We start from the raw sequence: 20819 nt of genomic DNA, 5'->3' as shown, positions 1-20819 counted from the left end.
ATCTTTACACTGGGCTATTAAGTCCCCTGACGTTCCTAGGTGACTATTCTGATGGAGGGTTTCTGTTTCTCCCACGCCCCCTCCCCCACAACCCTGCAGGATCAACCATACTCATCTTGTGGATGCGTCCTTGCGCTCCGCAGTTTCCCTTTGTTAGCAGGTCATCCAAGATGGCCATGGTACTCCCCATGTGGCTACGTCCCTGCACTCTGGGATTTCCCTTTGTCCAGGGGCCACCTGAGATTGCTGCCATCTATGTCTACGCCATGCACACCTGGGGTTCCTTTGTTTCAGGGCACACCAAAGTGGCTGTTTGTGGTGCCTTTTTTGCTTGACAACCGGTGCAATGTGTCGCAGCCAGCCTAGTGCCGCCACCTCACAAACCCCCCCCCCCCCCCCCCCCCTCGGCATTTTCCCAGGTCTGTCTCACTGCCCCCACTCCATCCTTTACCCCTCAGTTTTCCCCCCGATTTAGAGTAATCTCCCCCCTGTTTCTGGGACACCCCCACCATCGCGTGTACTTCCTTGTACTAGCTCACCTGCGAATTGGTGGACTCCCCCTCGGGGTCGACCTATACCTCCGCCCGACTGATGCTGGTCTCTTCCCACTTTACTCCTGCTCATTGCCTCCTTCGTCCTACTGCTCTCACCTTCTCCTTTCTGACACAAAACATCAGGTTTGAAGACGAGGCGGTTCAGTCCCGTGCAAATAGTCTCTACATTGTCTGTTGACTGGTACAATTAAGCGTCTGGTTCACTGTTGATTTTGTTGCCTTCCCAGCCCATGTTTGTGTACAAATTCATCTGCTTCCGATTGTGCGGCGAAATAGTATTCCCTACCCTGGAAAGTCTCCCAGAGCTTGGCGGGGTACAGCATCGCTAATCGCGCATTAGTCTTATAGAGAGCCGCCTTAAGCATAGTTAATGGCGCTTGGCCAGGTCTGTCCCAATGTCCTGGTATACCTGAATCAAGTGTCCCTCCCGTTTACAGGACCTTGTATGCCTTGCCCAGCTCAGGACTTTTTCCTGGTCTTGGTACCGATGCAGTTTCGCAATAATGGCCCGAGGCTGCTGCCCAGCCTTGGGCTTTAGCTAGAGTGATCTGTGGGCTCTGTCCACTTCCGGAGGTTTGGGGAAGCTTTCCCCTCCAACCAGTTTTCCCAGCATCTGCGCCCAGGGCTAGACAGCTGGTTTGTGATGCAGAACAAGGACAACAGCGCGGGTGCAATTCCCATACCAGCTGAGAATTCTGAATTCTCCCTCTGTGTACCCAAACAGGCGCCGGAATGTGGCAACTAGGGGCTTTTCAGAGTAACTTCATTGCAGTGTTAATGTAAGCCTACTTGCGACAATAAAGATTATTTACATTTATATACTCCCCAGGGTTCCTGCCCTCAATGCCCTCAAGTAGGCCAACAATGCAGAGGTTTTGGTGACGGGATCGATTCTCTTGTCCCTCGACCTTCCCCCTTAGTGCCCCTTGCGTCACCACCAACTTTGCCATGTCTGTTTCCAGCGAGGCAATCCGGTCGTTCTGGTCAGTCGAAGCCTTCTCCAGCTCTCTGATCGTCGCCTCCTGCATCTCTAAGTTGCTCTGTCTTTTCTAGCGCTGCTTGCAGGGTGCCCACGCCTCTGCTCCACCACTTTCACTGTCCGCATTATTTCATGTTTGATGGTGTCCTTGAGCTCTTGGAGTTCCCGTGTTAGGAATTCCCTCCATTTGTTCATTGGGTGGTAGTTCGACATATGTTCTGATGGTCCATCCTGTTTGGGCGTGGCCAGGATCTCGTCACTCCCGCATGTTCGCCATCTCCTCAGTCTTTCTCTCCTGGCTTTTACTGCCTCTGTCGTCACTTTGGCTCCTGGGGTTCTTGTTGCTTGACATGTTTATTTTATTGTGGTGGTGTAAGAGGAGGGTGGGGGGTTCTTTTCCTAGGTTTACCGAGCTATTTTGAGTTAAAAGTGCCTAATTTTGAGTTTCCAGGAAGACTGCCACCTTTCATGCGTCGGCTCAGCACATCCCCATCACCGGAAGACCCCGTAGATGAGTCTTTTAAGCATGAACCTAGAAAGGTCCTGGTCAACAAACTGAGATGCCCTGTTGTTATTGCAATCTCCTTTGTCACGTCTGTTTTGTATGATATCCTGTCCTGTGGGAATGGATCCCATCTCTTAGCAGAGGAAGGGTCATAAAGGTGTGGCAGTAATGGGACTTTCTGTGCTTGAACAGTTTGGCTGGAATTCCATCCTTGCTGAATTAATGGCTGTTTCAAGCTCAAGCAATGAGGGTTCTTCATCTGTCTCAATTAGGAGTGGAAGCTGCAAGAGTGAGCCATACAAAACAGGGATATGTTTGTCTCGTGCGAGTGCAATTTGCAGCAGTGTTCAAAACAACAGGACATCTGTTTACTGAGTACTGATTTCAGTGGGGCAACATTGGCGACAGTCGGACCAAACACCTTCCTTGTCCTATCATACATACCGCATAGATTGCTGTTTCACAAGCTGTTTGGATTTTTTGGCATAGGTTGATCAAGTGTTTGTTTGTGCATTATCTTCCCGTTGCGACCTCAAACAATTCAACCAATTCATCAGTCACAATTTGGTCACACCAGGTGCCATACACAATTTATTCTAGAAATAGGATAGAGCAGACGAATGCATGGCCAGAAAAACGGTGCAACGGGGTTGAAGATGCATGGGACATTGGGACCACATCTGGGTCAGACGGGATTTGTACAAGCCGGGCAAGTAGCACCTGAACAGAGCCAGGACACATTTCCTCGCAGGGAGTAAGTCACACACTAACATTTGATAATATCATAGCTGATCTGATCGTGGCATCTATTTTACTGTCTCCACCCTATATCCTTTGACTTGCTTGTCAGTCAAGAATCTATCCAACTCAGCCTTAAAAAATTTCAATGACCCTGCCTTCACAGCTCTCCAGGGAAGAGAATTCCACAGACCCGGAACCCTCAAGGGAAAAAAATTGTCCTCTTCTCCATCTCAAATGGGACACCCCTTATTTTTAAACTGTGTCCCCGAGTTTTAGTCACTCCCACAAGGGGAACTAACCTTTCGGCAACTCGGTCAAGTCCCCTCAGAATCTTATATATTTCAATATAATCACATTTAATCTTCTAACTTCAATGGATATAGGCCTAACCTATCCAACTTTTCTCATAAAGCTATTCCTTCATCCCAGGAATCAGTCGAGTGAATGTTCTCTGCACTGTTTCCAATGCAATTATATCCTTCGTAAACGAAAAAAAAACAAAACTGCATGTCGAACTCTAGATGGGGTCTCACCAATGCCCGACACAACAGTAGCAAAACTCCATTATTTTGATATTCAATTTCCCTAGCAAAAAATAACATTTGTCTTCCTAATCACTTTCTGAACCTGCATACTAAATTTTTGTGATTCATGTACCAGGACATATATATCCCTCTGTATCACAAAGTTCAGCAATCTCATTCCATTTGTGTAATGTTCTCCTTTTCTGTTCAATTTTTCCAACATTATGCTCCATCTGCCACATTTTTGCCCTCTCAGCTATTCTTTAATAATCTTTATTGTCACAAGTATCACGGTAGCACAGTGGTTAGCACAATTGCTTCACAGATCCAGGGCCCCAGGTTCAATTCCAGGCTTGTGTCACTGTCTGTGCGGAGACTGCACGTTCTCCCCGTGTGTACGTGGGCTTCCTCCAGGTGCTCCGGTTTCCTCCCACAATCCAAAGACGTGCAGGTTAGGTGGATTGGCCATGCTAAATTGCCCTTAGTGTCCAAAAAGTTTAGGTGGGGTTACTGGGTTACGGGGATAGGGTGGAGGTGTGGGCTTAAGTAGGGTGCTCTTTCCAAGAGCCGGTGCAGACTCGATGGGCCGAATGGCCTCCTTCTGCACTGTAAATTCTATGATTCTATAAGTAGGCTGACATTAACACTGTAATGAAGATCCTGTAAAAAGCCCCCAGTCGCTACATTGAGGCACCTGTTTGGGTACACTGAGGGAGAATTCAGAATGTCCGAATTACCTAACAGCACATCTTTCGGGACTTGTGGGAAGAAACCGGAGCACTCGGAGGAAATCCATGCAGGGAGAACGTGCAGACTCTGCACAGGCAGTGACCCAAGCCGGAATCGAACCTGGGACCCTGGAGTTGTGAAGCAACAGTGCTAACCACTGTGCTATCATGCTACCCTATCTAGATATCTTTGCAGACCCATGTCCTCTTCACAAATTACTTTCCAGCCTATCTTTGTGTCATCAGCAAATTTAGCGACCATACATTCAGTCCCTTCATCCAAATCCCTGGTATGGATTTGAAATTGTTGAGGCCCAACCACTAATTTTTGTGGTACTCCACCTGTTGCATCTTGCAAACCCAAAACTGGACCATAAGATGTACGGGGCAGAAGTGAGCCATTAGGCCCATCGAGTCTGTTCCGCCATTCAATGAGATCATGACTGATCTGCTATGATAATCTTCGACTCCACTTTCCCTGCTTATCCCTACTGATCCCCTTGATTCCCTGATAAAAAAGGTCTATCTCAGGGCAGCACGATGGCACAGTGGGTAGTACTGCTGCCTCACGACACGGAGGCCCCAGGTTCGATCCCGGCTCTGGGTCACTGTCCGTGTGGAGTTTGCAAATTCTCCCAGTGTTTGTGTGGGTTTCGCCCCCACAACCCAAAGATGTGTAAGCTAGGTGGATTGGCCATGCTAAATTGCCCCTTAATTGGAAAAAATGAATTGGGTACTCTATAAAAAAAATTTTTTTAAATATGTCTATCTCAACCTTGAACATACTTAACGGCCCAGCTTCTGCAGTAAACAATTTCACAGATTCATTACCCTGGACAGAAAAAATTGTTCCTCATCTCCGTCTTAAGTGGGCAACCCCTTACTCTGAGATTACACCCTCTGGACCTAGACTTTCCCACAAGGGGAAACAACCCCTCAGCATCGATGCTGCCAAGCCCCAAGAGAATCCTGTATGTCTCAATAAATGATCCATTTGACCCTACTCTGCCTCCTGTCAACCAATCAATCCCCTATCCATGCTTTTTAAAAAAATGTTTTTATTGGCTTTTATACATAATATACCTACAAATGTACACACAGGAACAAAAAACAGAGGGAGTAAAAAATGTCATAACTCATAGCATAAAAGAGGGGTTTTCTTACCCCCTTTGTCTCTATTTTTACACAAAACAAACAAAACAAAACCATGTGGAAGGGGCACTGGGTGGTGCCCCTGATGTCACCTGCATTTCTTGGTCATTCTTTTTCTGTCCATTTGCCTCAGCCTCGGCCATCTGTCATTCTTCCTGTTCTTTCTTTCCGTCTTTCACCTTGACTGTGTTGTGGTCGTTGTCGTCTCCTGCTTTCCCCCCCCCCCCTTTGTGTTCCCTCCTTTCTGGCTCCCCTCTGTGGTTCTTCCCTCGTCCTCCCTCCCTCCCTATCACCCCGACCCCTCCACCGCCCACCCGCTTCTTCTCTGCTACTCCCCTTTTGTTCCTGCTGGGTTTGGCTACTCCCTCTTGCTGCCCCCCCCCCCCCCCCCCCTCTCCCCGGTCCTTCCTCCCTTCCCTCTCTATCATGTCCTGGCTACTTTCCCCGGCTCTTGGCTACTTGTATATTTGTTTGTTGGCCGCAAACAAGTCCCGGAACAGTCAGGTAAATGGCTCCCATGTTTTGAGGAAGCAATCTTCCGACCCTCGGATGGTGAATTCGATTTCCTCCATTTGGAGAAATTCCAATTGATCAGACAGCCAGTCTGCAGCTTTAGGTGGTGCTGTTAACCGCCAGCCAAGGAGGATTCTGCGGCGGGCAATCAGGGAGGCAAAGGCAAGGGCATCTGCCCACCTCCCCATGAAAAGATCTGGCTGATCTGATACCCCGAAGACCGCCACTTTCGGGCATGGCTCCACCCTTATCCGCAACATTTTGGACATTGCCTCGAAGAAGGCTGTCCAGTACCCAGCAAGTCTGGGGCAAGACCAGAACATGTAGGCTTGGTTGGCCGGGCCTCCTTGGCACCGTTCACATCTGTCCTCCACCTCTGGGAAGAACCTACTAATTCGGGTTCTTGTTAAATGGGCTCTATGTACCACTTTTAGTTGCGTTAGGTTGAGTTTTGCGCACGTGGAGGTGGAGTTGACTCTATGCAGTGCTTCCCTACAGAGTCCCCACCCTATTTTGAACTCCAGCTCTTCCTCCCATTTCTTCCTCGCTGCATCTAATACAGTGTCAGCCCTCTCTCAGTCGTTCATACATGTCACCACAGCTCCATCTGCAGCGCAGATAAACAATTACACTTTCCGTGCTAAATGTTTGGTGCGGTTGTCGAAGCTAGTTCTGTCTAGGTCTGTGTTGGCTCCAGTCATGTCAGCTTGGGTCACAGTCTTCCCATGCTAAAGGTCGATGAAATGTAAAAAATGTGAGTTCTTTTGGATGTGTTTGGTTTTGGGATTTACATATAAAGGATACTCAAGCTGTGACACTACATAGATTTCATAGAACTTACAGTGCAGAAGGAGGCCATTTGGCCCATCGAGTCTGCACCGGCTCTTGGAAAGAGTACCCTACCCAAGGTCCACACCTCCACCCTATCCCCATAACCCAGTAACCCCACCCAACACCAAGGGCAATTTTGGACGCTAAGGGCAATTTATCATGGCCAATCAACCTAACCTGCACATCTTTGGAATGTGGGAGGAAACCAGAGCACCCGGAGGAAACCCACGCAGACACGGGGAGAACGTGCAGAATCCGCACAGACAGTGACCCAAGCCAGGAATCAAACCTGGGACCCTGGACCTGTGAAGCAACAGTGCTAACCACTGTGCTACCGTGCTGCCCCTGGTCCATTAACAATTTTTTTCAATTGTTTGTACTGATGAGTGCAAGATGAAAAGCTTCAACAAAATGTAGATTTTTATCAATATTTGATTGTTTTTCAGATTTCTTTGAGATGAACATCAAAGGAATACAAAGATTCTTTACAAGTACCATTATTCAGGAATTCACTAGATTCACTAGTGCAACATTACGTTCTCACAGCCTATTTACCCTTTAAGAACTGGCACAGTTCTTATATTGAATTTTGTTTTTACTATCCAGGACATTTTCTAATTTTACCTCCTTTACAACTGAAAATTGCGAGATACCAAAATTATATTTATACCAAATTCAAGCATAAGAGTTTACTCTCCACTTTATGTGTCACAATTATATGTAATGAAGTGTAACGATAAACTGATGCTGTTGTATTAGATTTCTATAAAATAACAATGAAAAAGAAAATTTACAGTCCTTTGGTACAATTTGTTTTTCAAATGTTATAGTATACTCACAGTATGCCAAGTTTGGATCCAAAGGATTCTGAGCACCATAAAAAAAATAAGCATTATCATAAGGTGTTCGGTAATGTTCAGTCAGCACAGGTGGTGGAGGGGGAGGAATAGCTGTAATCCTACAATAAGAAAAACATATTTTGTCAAATTCTACCCAATAAAGAGACGTAAACATTTATTTCATTAGAGTACCAACTTTAATTGGCTCTTTAAGTGGTACTACTCCAAGGACAACTTAATTAACTTTGTTCTTAGATAAGTAACAGTAAAGTAACACCAAGTACAGTAATGCAATTTTCCACTCAACCACAAAATTTAAAGCAAGCTGAAATATACTGCTAATTACTGTACTTGCAAAATTCAATCTTGTTATCATTATCATTGTGCTTCAAAACTGCACTATCATTAAAATTACCATTATGACATACTAATATGTCAGAATAAATATCATAGAATTTACAGTGCAGAAGGCGGTCATTCGGCCCATCGGGTCTGCACCGGCCCTCTGAAAGAGCACCCCACGCCATCCCCACAACCCAACCTAACCTTTTGGACACTAAGGGACAATTTAGCATGGCCAATTCTAACCTGCACATCTTTGGACTGTGGGAGGAAACCAGAGCACCTGGAGGAAACCCACACAGACACGGGTGAAAGTGCAAACTCCACATTGTTATCCGAGGCCAGAATTGAATCCGGGACCCTGGATCTGTGATGCAGCAGTGCTAACCACTGTGCCGCTATGCCGCCCATAATCTCTATAAAATATAATATATAATATCAATATCTATATATCAACATCTCTATTTATTAACCATATTGACTGCCCAATACTTTAACTCAGTTACACAAGCCTTAATCTACATCAAATTCCCTCTTCAAAAACTAAACACAAGCTTTTACCTTTTTTTAAATTAAAAAATGACATGTAACCTGCAGTAATGCAATACTTAAAATTACATGAAAAAGATATTACAGGAACAGGTTTTTCAGCCCAACGAGTCCATGAGAGTTTTTGTCCTCCATGAGTTAAATCCCTACAGTGCAGGAGGAGACCATTCATTCCATTGAGTCTGCACCAACCGTCCAAAAGAGCACTCCACCTAGGCCCAATCCTTTCCCCATCCCACAACCCATGCATTGATCATGGCCAATCTACCTAGCCTGAGCATCTTTGGTTATCTTTCGTAGTAACCCTAATCCTTTAATGGTTCAATCACTGTCAATTTGCTGCTTTACATTTCACAACTTAATGCAAGAAATAGGAGTAGACCATATGCCATCTTTTGTCACTCAATAGGATCATATTTGATCTTCTGGCTCAACACCAGCTTCCCACACTATCTCTAAATCCCTCAATTTCCTTTGTTTCCAAAAAACAATAAAATTTCCCTTCATTATATTCCACGACCGAGGGCCGAGAATTCCAAAGATTCACAACACTTTGAGTGAAGAAATTTCCCCTCCTCTCAATCCATATAGGTGGCCAACTAGCTTTCTGACACTGTGCTTCCTAGTTCTATACTCCCCAGCGTAGAGAAACATCCTCCCGGCATTTATTCTGTCAGGCCCCTTCAGAATTTTATACGTCTCAATGATGGTCAGGGTCTGAGAAGCTCTCAGAAATCTCCCTATTGGCTACAATCTCAGGTGAAACAGATCATGGTTCAACTGTCAGGAAGATGGGATATATGTCTTAGGTTGGAGTGGGATAATCATACCAATAAACAGATTATGGTATTATCATTTTTTAAATATAAAAACTGTTCTGAAGATCACATTTTTGTTTAAACTTGGGACTGAGTTTAAAGACGGGTCTCAAAATGGCTCCAGCTACCAGACAAAAATGTGGATATCAATGATCTTCTTTAGGCGCATATATTTAAAATTCAATGAATGCTCTTAAAGACCAACCAGAAACTTATTGGAGTTGATGGCTTTTCCTCCAAACACAACGACAAGCTCAAAGGGCCGAATGGCCTACTCTTGCACCTAGTTTCTGTGGTTCACTAACCGATAATCCATTGTAAGATATGAACAACATTGACTGTTTTGATCACTACAGGGGTAAGGAGACTTTGGATAAACGTAATTGAACTACCACTTGTCTTACATTGAAAGTGACTTGGCATTGTTGTACATGTCACATAATAATGGCAGCCTCTTGCCTTACCTGCAAAAAGCACTAAAACGTGTAAGAAAAAAATCAGATCCACAGAGAACCATCTTGAAAAGATTTCAACCCAGGGAGAATCAGGGAAAAAAGTTACAGGTCTGCTATAAAGTAAGCAGGCCGCATAAAGTACCATACCTGCTGAACAGAAGTAAGGGAACTTCTCATCTGCCTGTAATCATGGATTCCACTTACTAAGCCAGTGTGTAAATGCAACCCCTAATAATTCAACAGTGGGAGCCATTGCAACTTCAGAGAAAACTCTGCAAACTCAATATCCAAGGCCTTCACTTCAGACATGTCGACTTCAAAACATATCAGGTATGCCCCAAATATGGACTAATCTTGATTCACAGTATTGTGCTATCTTCATTTTTAACTAATCGTTTACATCTGTGTTATCAACTTTATATTTTCCCAGCTAACATCTGGGGCAATTAATAAACTATCTTTCCTCTTTTTTTACCGTTGGCTGGTGTGATGTTACATGTTACACAATGATATAATCAGAGTGTTTCGCGAGCTTTTGTGGGGTTCACCATTGAATCCTGTTTGAGCACCACCTTGCAAATAAATCCCTTGAACTTTGTTATACAAACGCGACGTGTGCCCCCTCTGATACTTTCTCTTTGCGGCTACAACAAAAACATAACAAAAGAGAAACTGCCGACAAGATCCGGGACGTAAAAAAAATAAAAGGGAGCAAAACAACTTGCGACGATGATCTTGTGAGCCAGAAGAAGGAATCATCGACGAAAATCCAGGCCCATACGCCTTCGGGAGTGAGGTCGGGAGAAATATCATCGACTTCCAAGGTGAAATCATCGTTGTGGCATGTAAAACCAACTCCCACAAGTAAATACTTAGACACCATACAGTTTGTAGCGGGGCATCGGCATCACCCAGTCAATCGCAGCAGCCAGTAGTGCAAGTAAATGGGTTTTCAAAAAGAAAAAAAAATAGCTGTAGACTTACCAATGTAGGGGTAGAGCTGCAGAGACCAGGCATCAGGCACTGAAACAGGCCGCAGGAAGGTGAACCTATGGGGCTGTCAACTCTACAACCTCCTGGCTGGGAATAAATGGCAAGGCATAAAAACAGCTAATCTGCTTGTGCACTGCGAGTTTGCCTGCTTTAAACAGAGAAAATAAAAGCAGGGAAGACAGGCTGATTAGCACAGATCAGGGCAATGCAATCCAAAAATAGTTGGACGAAAAGGCTCCATGGACATGTTGGATGAGGAGAAAGTGACATGGAATGGGGAAACGTTCCAGTCAGTCCTTAAAGCCAATCAGAGCTGCATACTGCAAACTTTCTCAGCTCAGTTGGAAGGAAATTATTCCTGTTTCGACAAATTTAGGACACCCAGCTAAACCTCGAGACAAATCATATGATGAGTTAATGACTGTCTTGAAAGAACATTTCTCTCTCCATCCACTATTAATAGCTAAAAGATTCCACTTTCACCACTGTGCACAGGAAGGGGAAAACATTTCACAATTTGTTCCATCACTGCAAAAGTTAGTAAAGTACTGCAAATTTGGCCAGACCTTGGGTGATACACTTTGCGACCGATTAGTTTGTGACCTCAGGAATAAAGCCAACTAAAGGAAATTGTCACTGAAGGTGTATTAACCCTAAAATCTGCTATAGAAATCGCAACGTCTATGGGAACTTGTTGCGAGAGAAGCTTCACTAAGTTTCAGCTAAACTCCACAAGATGGGAGTCTGAGAGAAGCAAGTCCACTATGTCATTGCTGCAACCAAGTGAGACCTACTGCTTGAGACTGTTGGAGCAAGGAGAACAAATGCAAATGTTGTAGTAAAGTTGTTCACACTGCCAAGGCCAACCTTAATCAGCACAAAAGAAGAATACCAAGAAAAATACTGCAGTCTACAGGGTAGGATTACGAGTTACGGCATCCAGCGAAAGACTCACTGAGTACTAAAGTGTTAAGTCAGTTTAACGAATTTAAGCTCGGCGTTCTAGCATACAAGGAGACCAGCAACGATTTTGGGTCTATCCAAAATTAAATAGGAACACGATTAAGATGGAAGTGGCTGCGGGCAGTGCAGTATCACTTATACCCAAATCTGCCATTGCAACCATTTGATGTGGTCTTTGAACATATACCAAGGAGGTTATGCCGCTGAAGGGCTGCATCAAGGTGACTGTGGAAGTTAACGTGCAGAAACTGGAGTTGCCTCTTCACATTGTTCAAGGAAACATTCCAGTATTGTTTGAGAGATCTTGGTTTAGATTAAGCTAAATTGGTCGCCATGAACCAACTTGTTGTTTCTATGAACGATCTTCAACCACTTCTGAAAAAGTACACAAAAGGTATTCAAAAAGTCTCTTGGATCCATGACTGGGGTCAAAGTGAAACTCAAGATAAAGGCAGACAGCCTACCCAAGTGTTTAAAAGCTATTTGACCGAATTAGGGGCCTCACGGTAGCATGGTGGTTAGCATCAATGCTTCACAGCTCCAGGGTCCCAGGTTCGATTCCCGGCTGGGTCACTGTCTGTGTGGAGTCTGCACGTCCTCCCCGTGTGTGCGTGGGTTTCCTCCGGGTGCTCCGGTTTCCTCCCACAGTCCAAAGATGTGCGGGTTAGGTCGATTGGCCATGCTAAATTGCCCGTAGTGTAAGGTTAATGGGGGGATTGTTGGGTTACGGGTTACGTGGGTTTAAGTGGGGTGATCATTGCTCGGCACAACATCGAGGGCCGAAGGGCCTGTTCTGTGCTGTACTGTTCTATGTTCTATGAAAGTGGAAGAACAACACGAGAGGTTACTGAAGACAGGAGTCATTGAGCCTGATACCACCAGTGATTGGGCAACCCCAATCGTCCCAGTCTTGAAGAAGAATGGTCCAGTAGGAATATGCAGGAATATCCTGTAATATTATCCCAAACTCCCATTAAAACCACACCCTTGTAAGAAGCAAACTTTGCTCACTCGCTTGTGTTAAAGATAAATCTTCTAAATTTCCAATTCTCGCCCTTTGGGCCAAAATATCCTTTATATTTTCTAGAATGAGCAAAATAGTCACCTCATGTGTTCTCTTTCATCAAAATTTTAAATGAGTGAGCGTGTTTTGTTGGTGGAGGTTTATGTTAGGAGAGGCTACAAACAGGGGTCACAGTTTAAAAATACTGGGTAAGGAGAAATATTTTCTCTCAAAGGATTGCGAGTCTTTAAATTCTCTTCCTCAGAGAGCAGTGGAAGTAGAATAATTGAATATTTTTATGGCAGAGGTAGATTGATTCTTCACTAACAAAAAATAATTAGGGGTAGGTGGGAGTTGAGGCCACAAACAGATCAGCCATGATCCTATTGAATGGTGCAAAGTTTGAGCAGGGCTCAAGGGGCCGAATGACCTACTCAAGCTCCAAATTCATATGCTTGTATGTATGTTTTTATAATAGTTCCTCAACTTCTTTCACTTTCTGTTCAAAGTGACCCTAAGTATAAATTATTCAAATCAGAAAGAAATGCTACGGTAAGACGCTGAATTACTTCATATCTCACAGATTCATCAGTGGCATCAAGGCCACGTGCAGGGGGGTGCGGTGCAGCCATGAACCTTCAAGATTCAGGCTCCCTAGGCAAGTTTGAAGTGGAGCCATTAGACCTCATGGGATTCAATATTAATGTTGAAAATTCCTAGGGCCAAGCACACCCATTTAAATTATTGTGCCCCTCTTGTTGGCTTTATTCTGGAGTTCTGACAGTACATATCAACTAATGATGACTGATATCTGGGATTTTGTCTGATAAATGTACTGAGTGCAACTAAAAAATGTTGTTTGAATACTTTGTGGGAAAGCTCTGCCAACTTGGGCAAAATGTTAGCCAGTAAGATTTTGCAGGGTCAACTGGACTGGTATTTGTCTGAGTTTTGCAGCGCTCTTGAATCTTTGCTGAGGTGCCTGTTTGGAATTCTTATTGTTCAACTTAGCAGCAACTATTTTACAAGTAAGTAACTTGTTAGACCATCAACAGACATACCACATGTGTGAAACTAGAATAATCTGTCAACCAGACCATTCCCATGAAGTAATCAGTGAACCAGTTGTATTTTTACCACAATTTGGCAATTGTCATGGTAATCTTTTGTGCTACCTCAGATTATTATATTTATTGAATTTGATAACAAATTGTCATATTGGGCTTTGAACCAAAAGGATCAATGTGTGTATACCTGAACTGCAAATCAACATTTTCTATTACTTTTCTTTAACACATTGCACATTAAAAGCATAGCTCAAATTTAAACGAATATAGATTTTACCTAGGAACCATTACATTCCCAAGGGGATTCCACATTCCACTGCTCAGGCCAATATTCGGGCCCCTGCCATCAATTGGAGGATTTTGGAAAGCTACCCTGGGGCGTTCTGGGGGTTGTCTCTCTTCAACAGGAGATCTTTCATTCCTTGAATTTTTCACATCGCGTTCACTTCCTCCGTAAATGGCACCATGCCTGTGAGGATCATGTTGTAGTATTGCCGCACCAAACTCCCTTATTCGATTTGGCTGTAAAGTTGAATTAAAATTACCAAATTTCTTCGTCATTTATCAACAGCAACAACCAAAAGACATTTATACAATGACTTTATCACAAAAAATAACCAACCTTATTTTAGACATGGACATAAAGAAAACAGATACTAAGTGCCAAACCAGAAGTAAGCGATTAATAGGCGCCGAAAAGTTTGGTCAAAGAAATCAATCTTGCAAAAATGGAGATTCAAAAAGGGACTTCCAAAAAGTACGATCAAGGCAACTGAATATTTCATCTTTAATAATAATAACAATAATAATCTTCACTAGTGTCACAAGTAGGCTTACATTAACACTGCAATGAAGTCATGAAAATCCCCTAGTCGCCACACTACCGCACCCGTTATGGTACACTGAGGGAGAATTCAGAATGTTCAATTCACCTAACAAGTACGTCTTTCAGGACTTGTGGGAAGAAACCAGAGCACGCGGAGAAAACCTACACAGATATAGGGAGAACGTGCAGACTCCGCACAGTCAGTGACCCAAGCCGGGAATCAAATTCAGGTCCCTGACACGGTGAAGCAACAGTGCTAACCACTATGCTACCGTAACGCATGATGGTATGAAGAGAAAGTGGCCCAAAGTCAGAAGAAAATTTTTTTTATGAGGGGATATAATGCGGAAGAAGATTTCAAACATAGGGTAAACATGGCTGCTGAGGGATAGAAACGGACCTTGGATGGGGTTGGAGGAAAGGAAAAGGCAGTAAAACATAAATAATGTCAATCAGAGAGAAAAACAAGAAGCTATTAGGGCAGCATAGGTTATGCACAGCAGAGTAATGGGCAATCTTGAGTTTATGGGTATTCAAAATTGCTAGTTAAGAGCTCATTCGAATAAATTAGCCTTCCAGTGATAGTAGAATGGATAAAGATTTCAGTAACTGAAAGGGTTACGATGCCAGATTAAAATAGTTTGGGGGTTCAAAGGATGTGGTAATTGAAGCTAAATTCAGAGTCAACTAAAATATCAGGATTATTCATGGAACGGTTCAGACTGACTGACTGTCATCGACAATGGAATCAGTGCAAGGGAGCAAAGTTTGTGGCAGAGGCTGAAAATAATAGCTATGGTCCTGCTGACATTGAGCTGGAGGAATGTGATTTATCTAAGATTTTATGTTGTGTGAGCAATTTGACAGTGCAAAGACAATCAAAAGATAAAAGAGATAACAGAGGCAGAGGTGGATATCATCAGCATTCATGTCATAGCTATTTAGCAATAGATGCTATCATCAAACTAACAGCAGATAGGACAGGAACAACAAAAAGTATTATATCTAGAGCACACAGCCCAGTTTTGATTCCTCCATTTGGTAGGTAGCCTTGAATAAAGTCCAAAATAGAAGAAGAATGATTCCTAAAGAACCTCAGTTCTCAGATAGACATTTAGAGTAGCATAGTCTTAGGCAGCCTGATAGAAACTTAAAAATATTTAAACGGCTGTACCCCTACTCCAGTTTAACAGAATGGACAGGACCAGGAATACTTAAAACATTGTAAGAGGGGCAGCACGGTGGCACAGTGGTTAGCATTGCTGCCTACGGCGCCGAGGACCCGGGTTCGAATCCCGGCCCTGGGTCACTGTCTGTGTGGAGTTTGCACATTCTCCCCATGTCTGCGTGGGTTTCGCCCCCACAACCCAAAGATGTGCAGGTTAGGTGGATTGGCCACGCTAAATTGCCCCTTAATTGGAAAAAATAATTGGGTACTCTAAATTTTAAAAAAAACATTGTAAGAGTAGGAATAGATTAGGTGTTGGGTGGTTCTTCTTTTCCCAAAGAATTATGAGCATCTGGAATACATTGCTGGTGTGATGGATACTGAATCTCTACATCCCTTCAAGGAAGAACCTGACCGGTTCCTGAATAGGGCAGAGATCACATCATATAGAAGTGCCTTCATAGATTACACTTGGTCTATGCGATCTCCCGGCCTGCTTTTAATAGCCTGAGAGGGCTGGTGATGCAATTTCCAGAGTATTGTATCAGTTACTGGCACAGAGGATTTCTCCTGTTGTGTTGTCTATGGTGATGAGTGGATAAGAAGTGCTTGGCCATTAGGTGTGGAACAGGCCTGAGGGACCAACTGATCTTTTCCTGGGTGTCAATTTCATACATTTGTTTAGAGCATGTAAACAAATAATGATGCTATAATTTTGAAACTATGTTGAATTTGATGTATATTAATTTTAAAGATAACACCTTAGAGACATAAGTCTTTATCTTCAAAGTCATAATGCACACTTTAATGAACCAAATTGATGATCCCTTTAAAAGAGAAGTCTCCAATGGTAGAAAATAGAGTGAAATATTGAGCAAGTGACTTGCAGATAGATTTTTCACTTATTTGCTCCATAACTCACTTCAGAAAATTGAAGTCTGCTTTATTTTTCGAACAATTGGCATATAGACATGGAAGGATCAAAAAAGGATGCACAGAAATTAATGGGAAACACCCCAAAATTTACCAATGCAAGCAAACTCCATGTAAAGATTTCACATTGGTAAAACTGGCCCTCATGTCTAGCTTTCACTTTTTTTTTTAAAATAACATGCACAGAAGGATAGGAAGTAGCATCAATTATAATGCATAGGTCTGTTTTGGGGCCTCAACAAATCACACGTTTAATTAATGGCTTGGATCAGAGGAGGGAAAGCCATATATCCATCTTTACTGATGCCACAAAGATGAGCAGCATTCTAAACTGTAGATGGAAGTATAAAATCATCAAGAGATATCAATACATTAACTGCATAAGAAAAACACTGGCAAAGGGTTTTGTTGTACAATGGGACCTGATGATCATTATCCGTAAGTCATTGAAGGCTAGCATGCAGGTGCAGCGAGCTATGTTAGCCTTTATCGCAAATGGATTTGAGTACAGGAGTAGTGAGGTCCTGCCTCAATTGTATAGAAGCTTGGCTAGGCCACACCCGGAGTAGTGTACGGAGTTTTGGTCCCCTTACCTCAGAAAGGATATTATTACCATAGAGGGAGTGCAACAAAGGTTCACCACACTTGTTCCAGAGTTGGCAGGGCTGCCTTATGAAGAGGGATTGGGCAAACTGGACCTGTATTGCCTAAAGTTTTGAAGAATGAGGGGTTACCTCATTGAAACTGACAAAATACTTAAAGGAATAGACAGAGCAGATGCAAGATGTTTCTTGGTTGGGGAGTCTGGAACCAGGGGGCACAATTTCAAAATAAGACGGATGCCACCGAGAACAGAGTTGAGGAGACATTTCTTTACACAGAAGGTTGTGAACCTATGTAATTCTCTAACCCAGAGGGCTATCGAAGCTCAGTGTATGTTTACAGCAGACATTGAGAGATTTCTGATTAACAATAATGTAAAGGGATATGGGGATAATAGGTATAAACGGCATTGAAATGTTCCATCAGCCATGATCATATTGAATCGTGGAACAGGTTCTGAATGGCCCACTCCTGTTCCTATGTAAACAAAGAACAAAGAAAAGTACAGCACAGGAACAGGCCCTTCAGCTCCAAGCCTTCGCCGACCATGCTGTCTGTCTAAACTAAAATCTTACTCCACTTCTGAGGTCCGTATCCCTCTATTCCCATCCTACTCATGTATTTACATAAACAAAGGCATGGTCACATGAAGATAGAACAAAATACTTTCTAAATGATGGCAGGCTGGAAACATTGGAGAGGCAAAAATATTTTGGGGTCCAGGTGCATAGATCATTTAAATGTCATGAACAGGTGCAGAAAATAATCTAAAAGGCAAATTAATGATGTCCTTTATATCTAGAGGACTAAAATATAAGGAGGTCGAAGTTAATCAACGGTTATACAAAGTCTTGATTAGGCCACACTGGGAGTGTCTTTGGAAAGATATATTGGCATTGGAGAGATTGTAACACGATTTACCAAAATGATACATGGACTCAAGTGTTAAAATACAAGGCGGAATTATACATCCTTAAGATTATATTTCCTCCAATTTAAAAGTTTACGGGGTGATTTGAATGAAGTTTTCAAGACATTGGGGAACAGATGGAGTGAATACATTTTTGCTATTTCTGCAACTTAAGGAGTCTAGGACGATGGGACATAGTCTAAAAAGAACCAGCTCTTTCAGGAGTCAAATTAGGATACACTCCTTCACACAATGGGTGATAGTGGTTTGGAACTACACTACAAATGACAATTGATACGCGTTAAATTATTAATTTTAAATCTGGAGCTTGATAGATTTTTGTTAACCATAGCCGTTTATGGTTATGGGGCAAAGATGAGTTGGGTTGCAGATCAGACACGAATGGCGGAATAGGCTCAATGGTCTACATCTGTTCCTATAACTGGTAAGAAAATAGGAACTGCACAAGTGAAAAGAGCTTTGGAAGGCAAGTCCATAACTCATGTAAAGCTGGTAGATAGGTGGATTGACAAATGAATGTTGGCCTTTACTGAGACACACATTAAAAATGGGAAGTAGTAATGCTTCAGTTTTATCCTGCCACGGTTAGGCTGCATCTGGAGTACTGCATTCAGGTTTGGGCACTACTCAGAAAATATATACTGACCTTGGAGGACACGCACAATGCACACGAATGCACAAGAATATTATACTATGACGGCAGGTAGCACAAGTTTTTCTTGCATTTCTTTCAGTATAGAAATTTGAGGGGTGATTCAATTAAGTTATTAAAAGGATTCAATAGAGTTGATGGAGAAATGATCATCTCAGATGAGGAAATCAAGTTAAAAGAAATAATCTTAAAATTAGAACTCAGCCATTCAAGAATAAAAATCAGGAAACACTTGTTCACAAAAGGGTAGTAAATATCTGGAATTTTCTGTTCCAAAAGACTGTGGATGGTAGAACAACGGGAGTTTAGACTAAGATATAATTTTGTTAGGCAGGGACATCAAGGGACATGGAGCTACGGCAGGTAAATAAGGAGAGTTGAGGTACGCATCAACCATGATCTTTCTTAAAAGCAGAGCAGAATTAAAGAAATGACTGATGCACTCTTCTTCCTATTAAAAATTATACTATTATTCAAACAGCATATGTAAACTTCTAAACTTGGCACACTAATTGCACCCGCCCAACAGTGGTGGCATTGTAGCATATTAGTTTGCATCTCCCAACTCCACTGTTTTCTTTCCTCAGAGCTTTGGATTCATATTTCAAGTACATGTCCAATTTCATTTAGAACTCTGTTATAGTTAGATTCTTCATGCATAATCTCCAACTGCAATACAGTATGAATCTGCTGTGCACCATGCTTACAAACAGAAACTGATTAATCATCAATTATAATGCAACTATCGCCAAGATAAATTCTCATTTCCTCTCCTGTCTGAAAGTTAGTAACAGGACATTGTTAATGGGATAAAATGACTCACCACTGTAGGTGACAAACAGGTGTTCACTGACCCCAAGAACTATCAAAAAAAAGTCATACCCATTCTGAAGGTACAGAATTTTGAAAACTCTATTTAACAATACATACATAAACGATTAAGTTCTTACTTCCTTCTCTGGGTCTACAGCTCCTGAAGCAGCAACTCTGAGCTCAAGCTCTTTTTCCCTGTGGCAGAAAGGCAATGAATATTAAACTAGTAGTATGTTTCGCCTCCAATTTTCTACACTTACCTTTCTCCAGGGAAAGCATCCCATGCTTGTGTATAATTCCAAAAGCAGTAGTAGCCTGAGCCAGACACTGAAAATTATCAGATTACCTTATCCTGAAACGCAACACAATTAAACTTAACTGGACTGATCAACATTTGTGCATACACTTCCAGGTCACTGGACAGCAATCAGAAGTGAGAACACTCGCCAAGTTTACATCAACCTCTTCCAGGAATATTGGGCGGGATTCTTCGTTTGGGAGACCCAGGGCTGGATTCTCCGCACCCCAACTCCAAAATCGCGGCCGGCGCAGGGACGGAGAATCTACTTTCCCCGCACGGAATCGGGACCGGCGCCGATTCCCCAATTCTGCGGGCCCTGTAAAGTGGCGTACTTGGTAGGACATTCCTAGGGTAATTGCCAGAGGCCCGCTCCTCCATTCTCCACCCCCGAATGGCCGAAGTCCCGACGGCATGGATCTAATGTGGTCCAGCCGGTCGTGATACTGGAGTCCGCAGCCATCCTGTTCGGGGGCGGGCCGATCGGAGGAGAGCAGACGGAGCCTTATAGGCGGCCGGGAAATGTTTGTGCAGGCGTTGAGGGTCGAGCGCTCGGTCGATCGAAGGGGGGGTTTATTTTTATGGTGGCTGGTGGCTGCCCTCATTTGCATGCGCGGCCTCCGACCCGGAAGTGCGGGGGCCCATATCTGCAGCAAAAGCTGCTAGATCTACGCCGGACTCCTGGTAGCCCCCTGCAATGCGAGGAATATGTGGCCCTTTCATGGCAGGTTTTCTGGCGTGAAACTCCACAGTTTTGACGCCGGCGTGGAGACATAGTCCCAGTAACGGAGAATCCAGCCCAATGTTATTCCACGAAGCTGAACTGCACCAGTAAAACAATCCCCTTGTGGTCGTAAAGCAGAATGCAATTCAATGTTCCACGCCATGCAAATTTATGCATTGCGTGCAATACGAGGAATGCCCAGAGACCCCGCTTTCAGGCTGCCATCTTGAGCCGGTGACCAAATAGCGAGGTCCCATGGCTGGCCCACCATCCCCCCAAACCCCCTCCCCACCGTAAATCGGCCCCAAAGCCCCG

The 20819-nt window shown here is 43.4% G+C and overlaps 1 protein-coding gene across 1 annotated transcript in view; it reads right to left on the bottom strand.

Moving 5' to 3' along the window:
* Positions 1 to 20819, bottom strand: part of LOC119972134 (centrosome and spindle pole-associated protein 1) — a 354916-nt gene that overhangs the window by 170069 nt on the left and 164028 nt on the right. The window contains exons 12-14 of the mRNA XM_038808467.1: positions 19620 to 19677; positions 13834 to 14078; positions 7367 to 7485 (exon numbers count right to left, since the gene is read on the bottom strand). Of these exons, the coding sequence (XP_038664395.1) occupies positions 7367 to 7485; positions 13834 to 14078; positions 19620 to 19677 (422 nt within the window). The remainder of the gene's footprint in view (positions 1 to 7366; positions 7486 to 13833; positions 14079 to 19619; positions 19678 to 20819) is intronic.

The sequence above is a fragment of the Scyliorhinus canicula genome, chromosome 10 (genome assembly GCF_902713615.1).
Source record: "Scyliorhinus canicula chromosome 10, sScyCan1.1, whole genome shotgun sequence".
NCBI lineage: Eukaryota > Metazoa > Chordata > Chondrichthyes > Carcharhiniformes > Scyliorhinidae > Scyliorhinus > Scyliorhinus canicula.
Note: the sequence above shows the minus strand (reverse complement) of the source record. Positions and strands in the feature narration are given on the sequence as shown.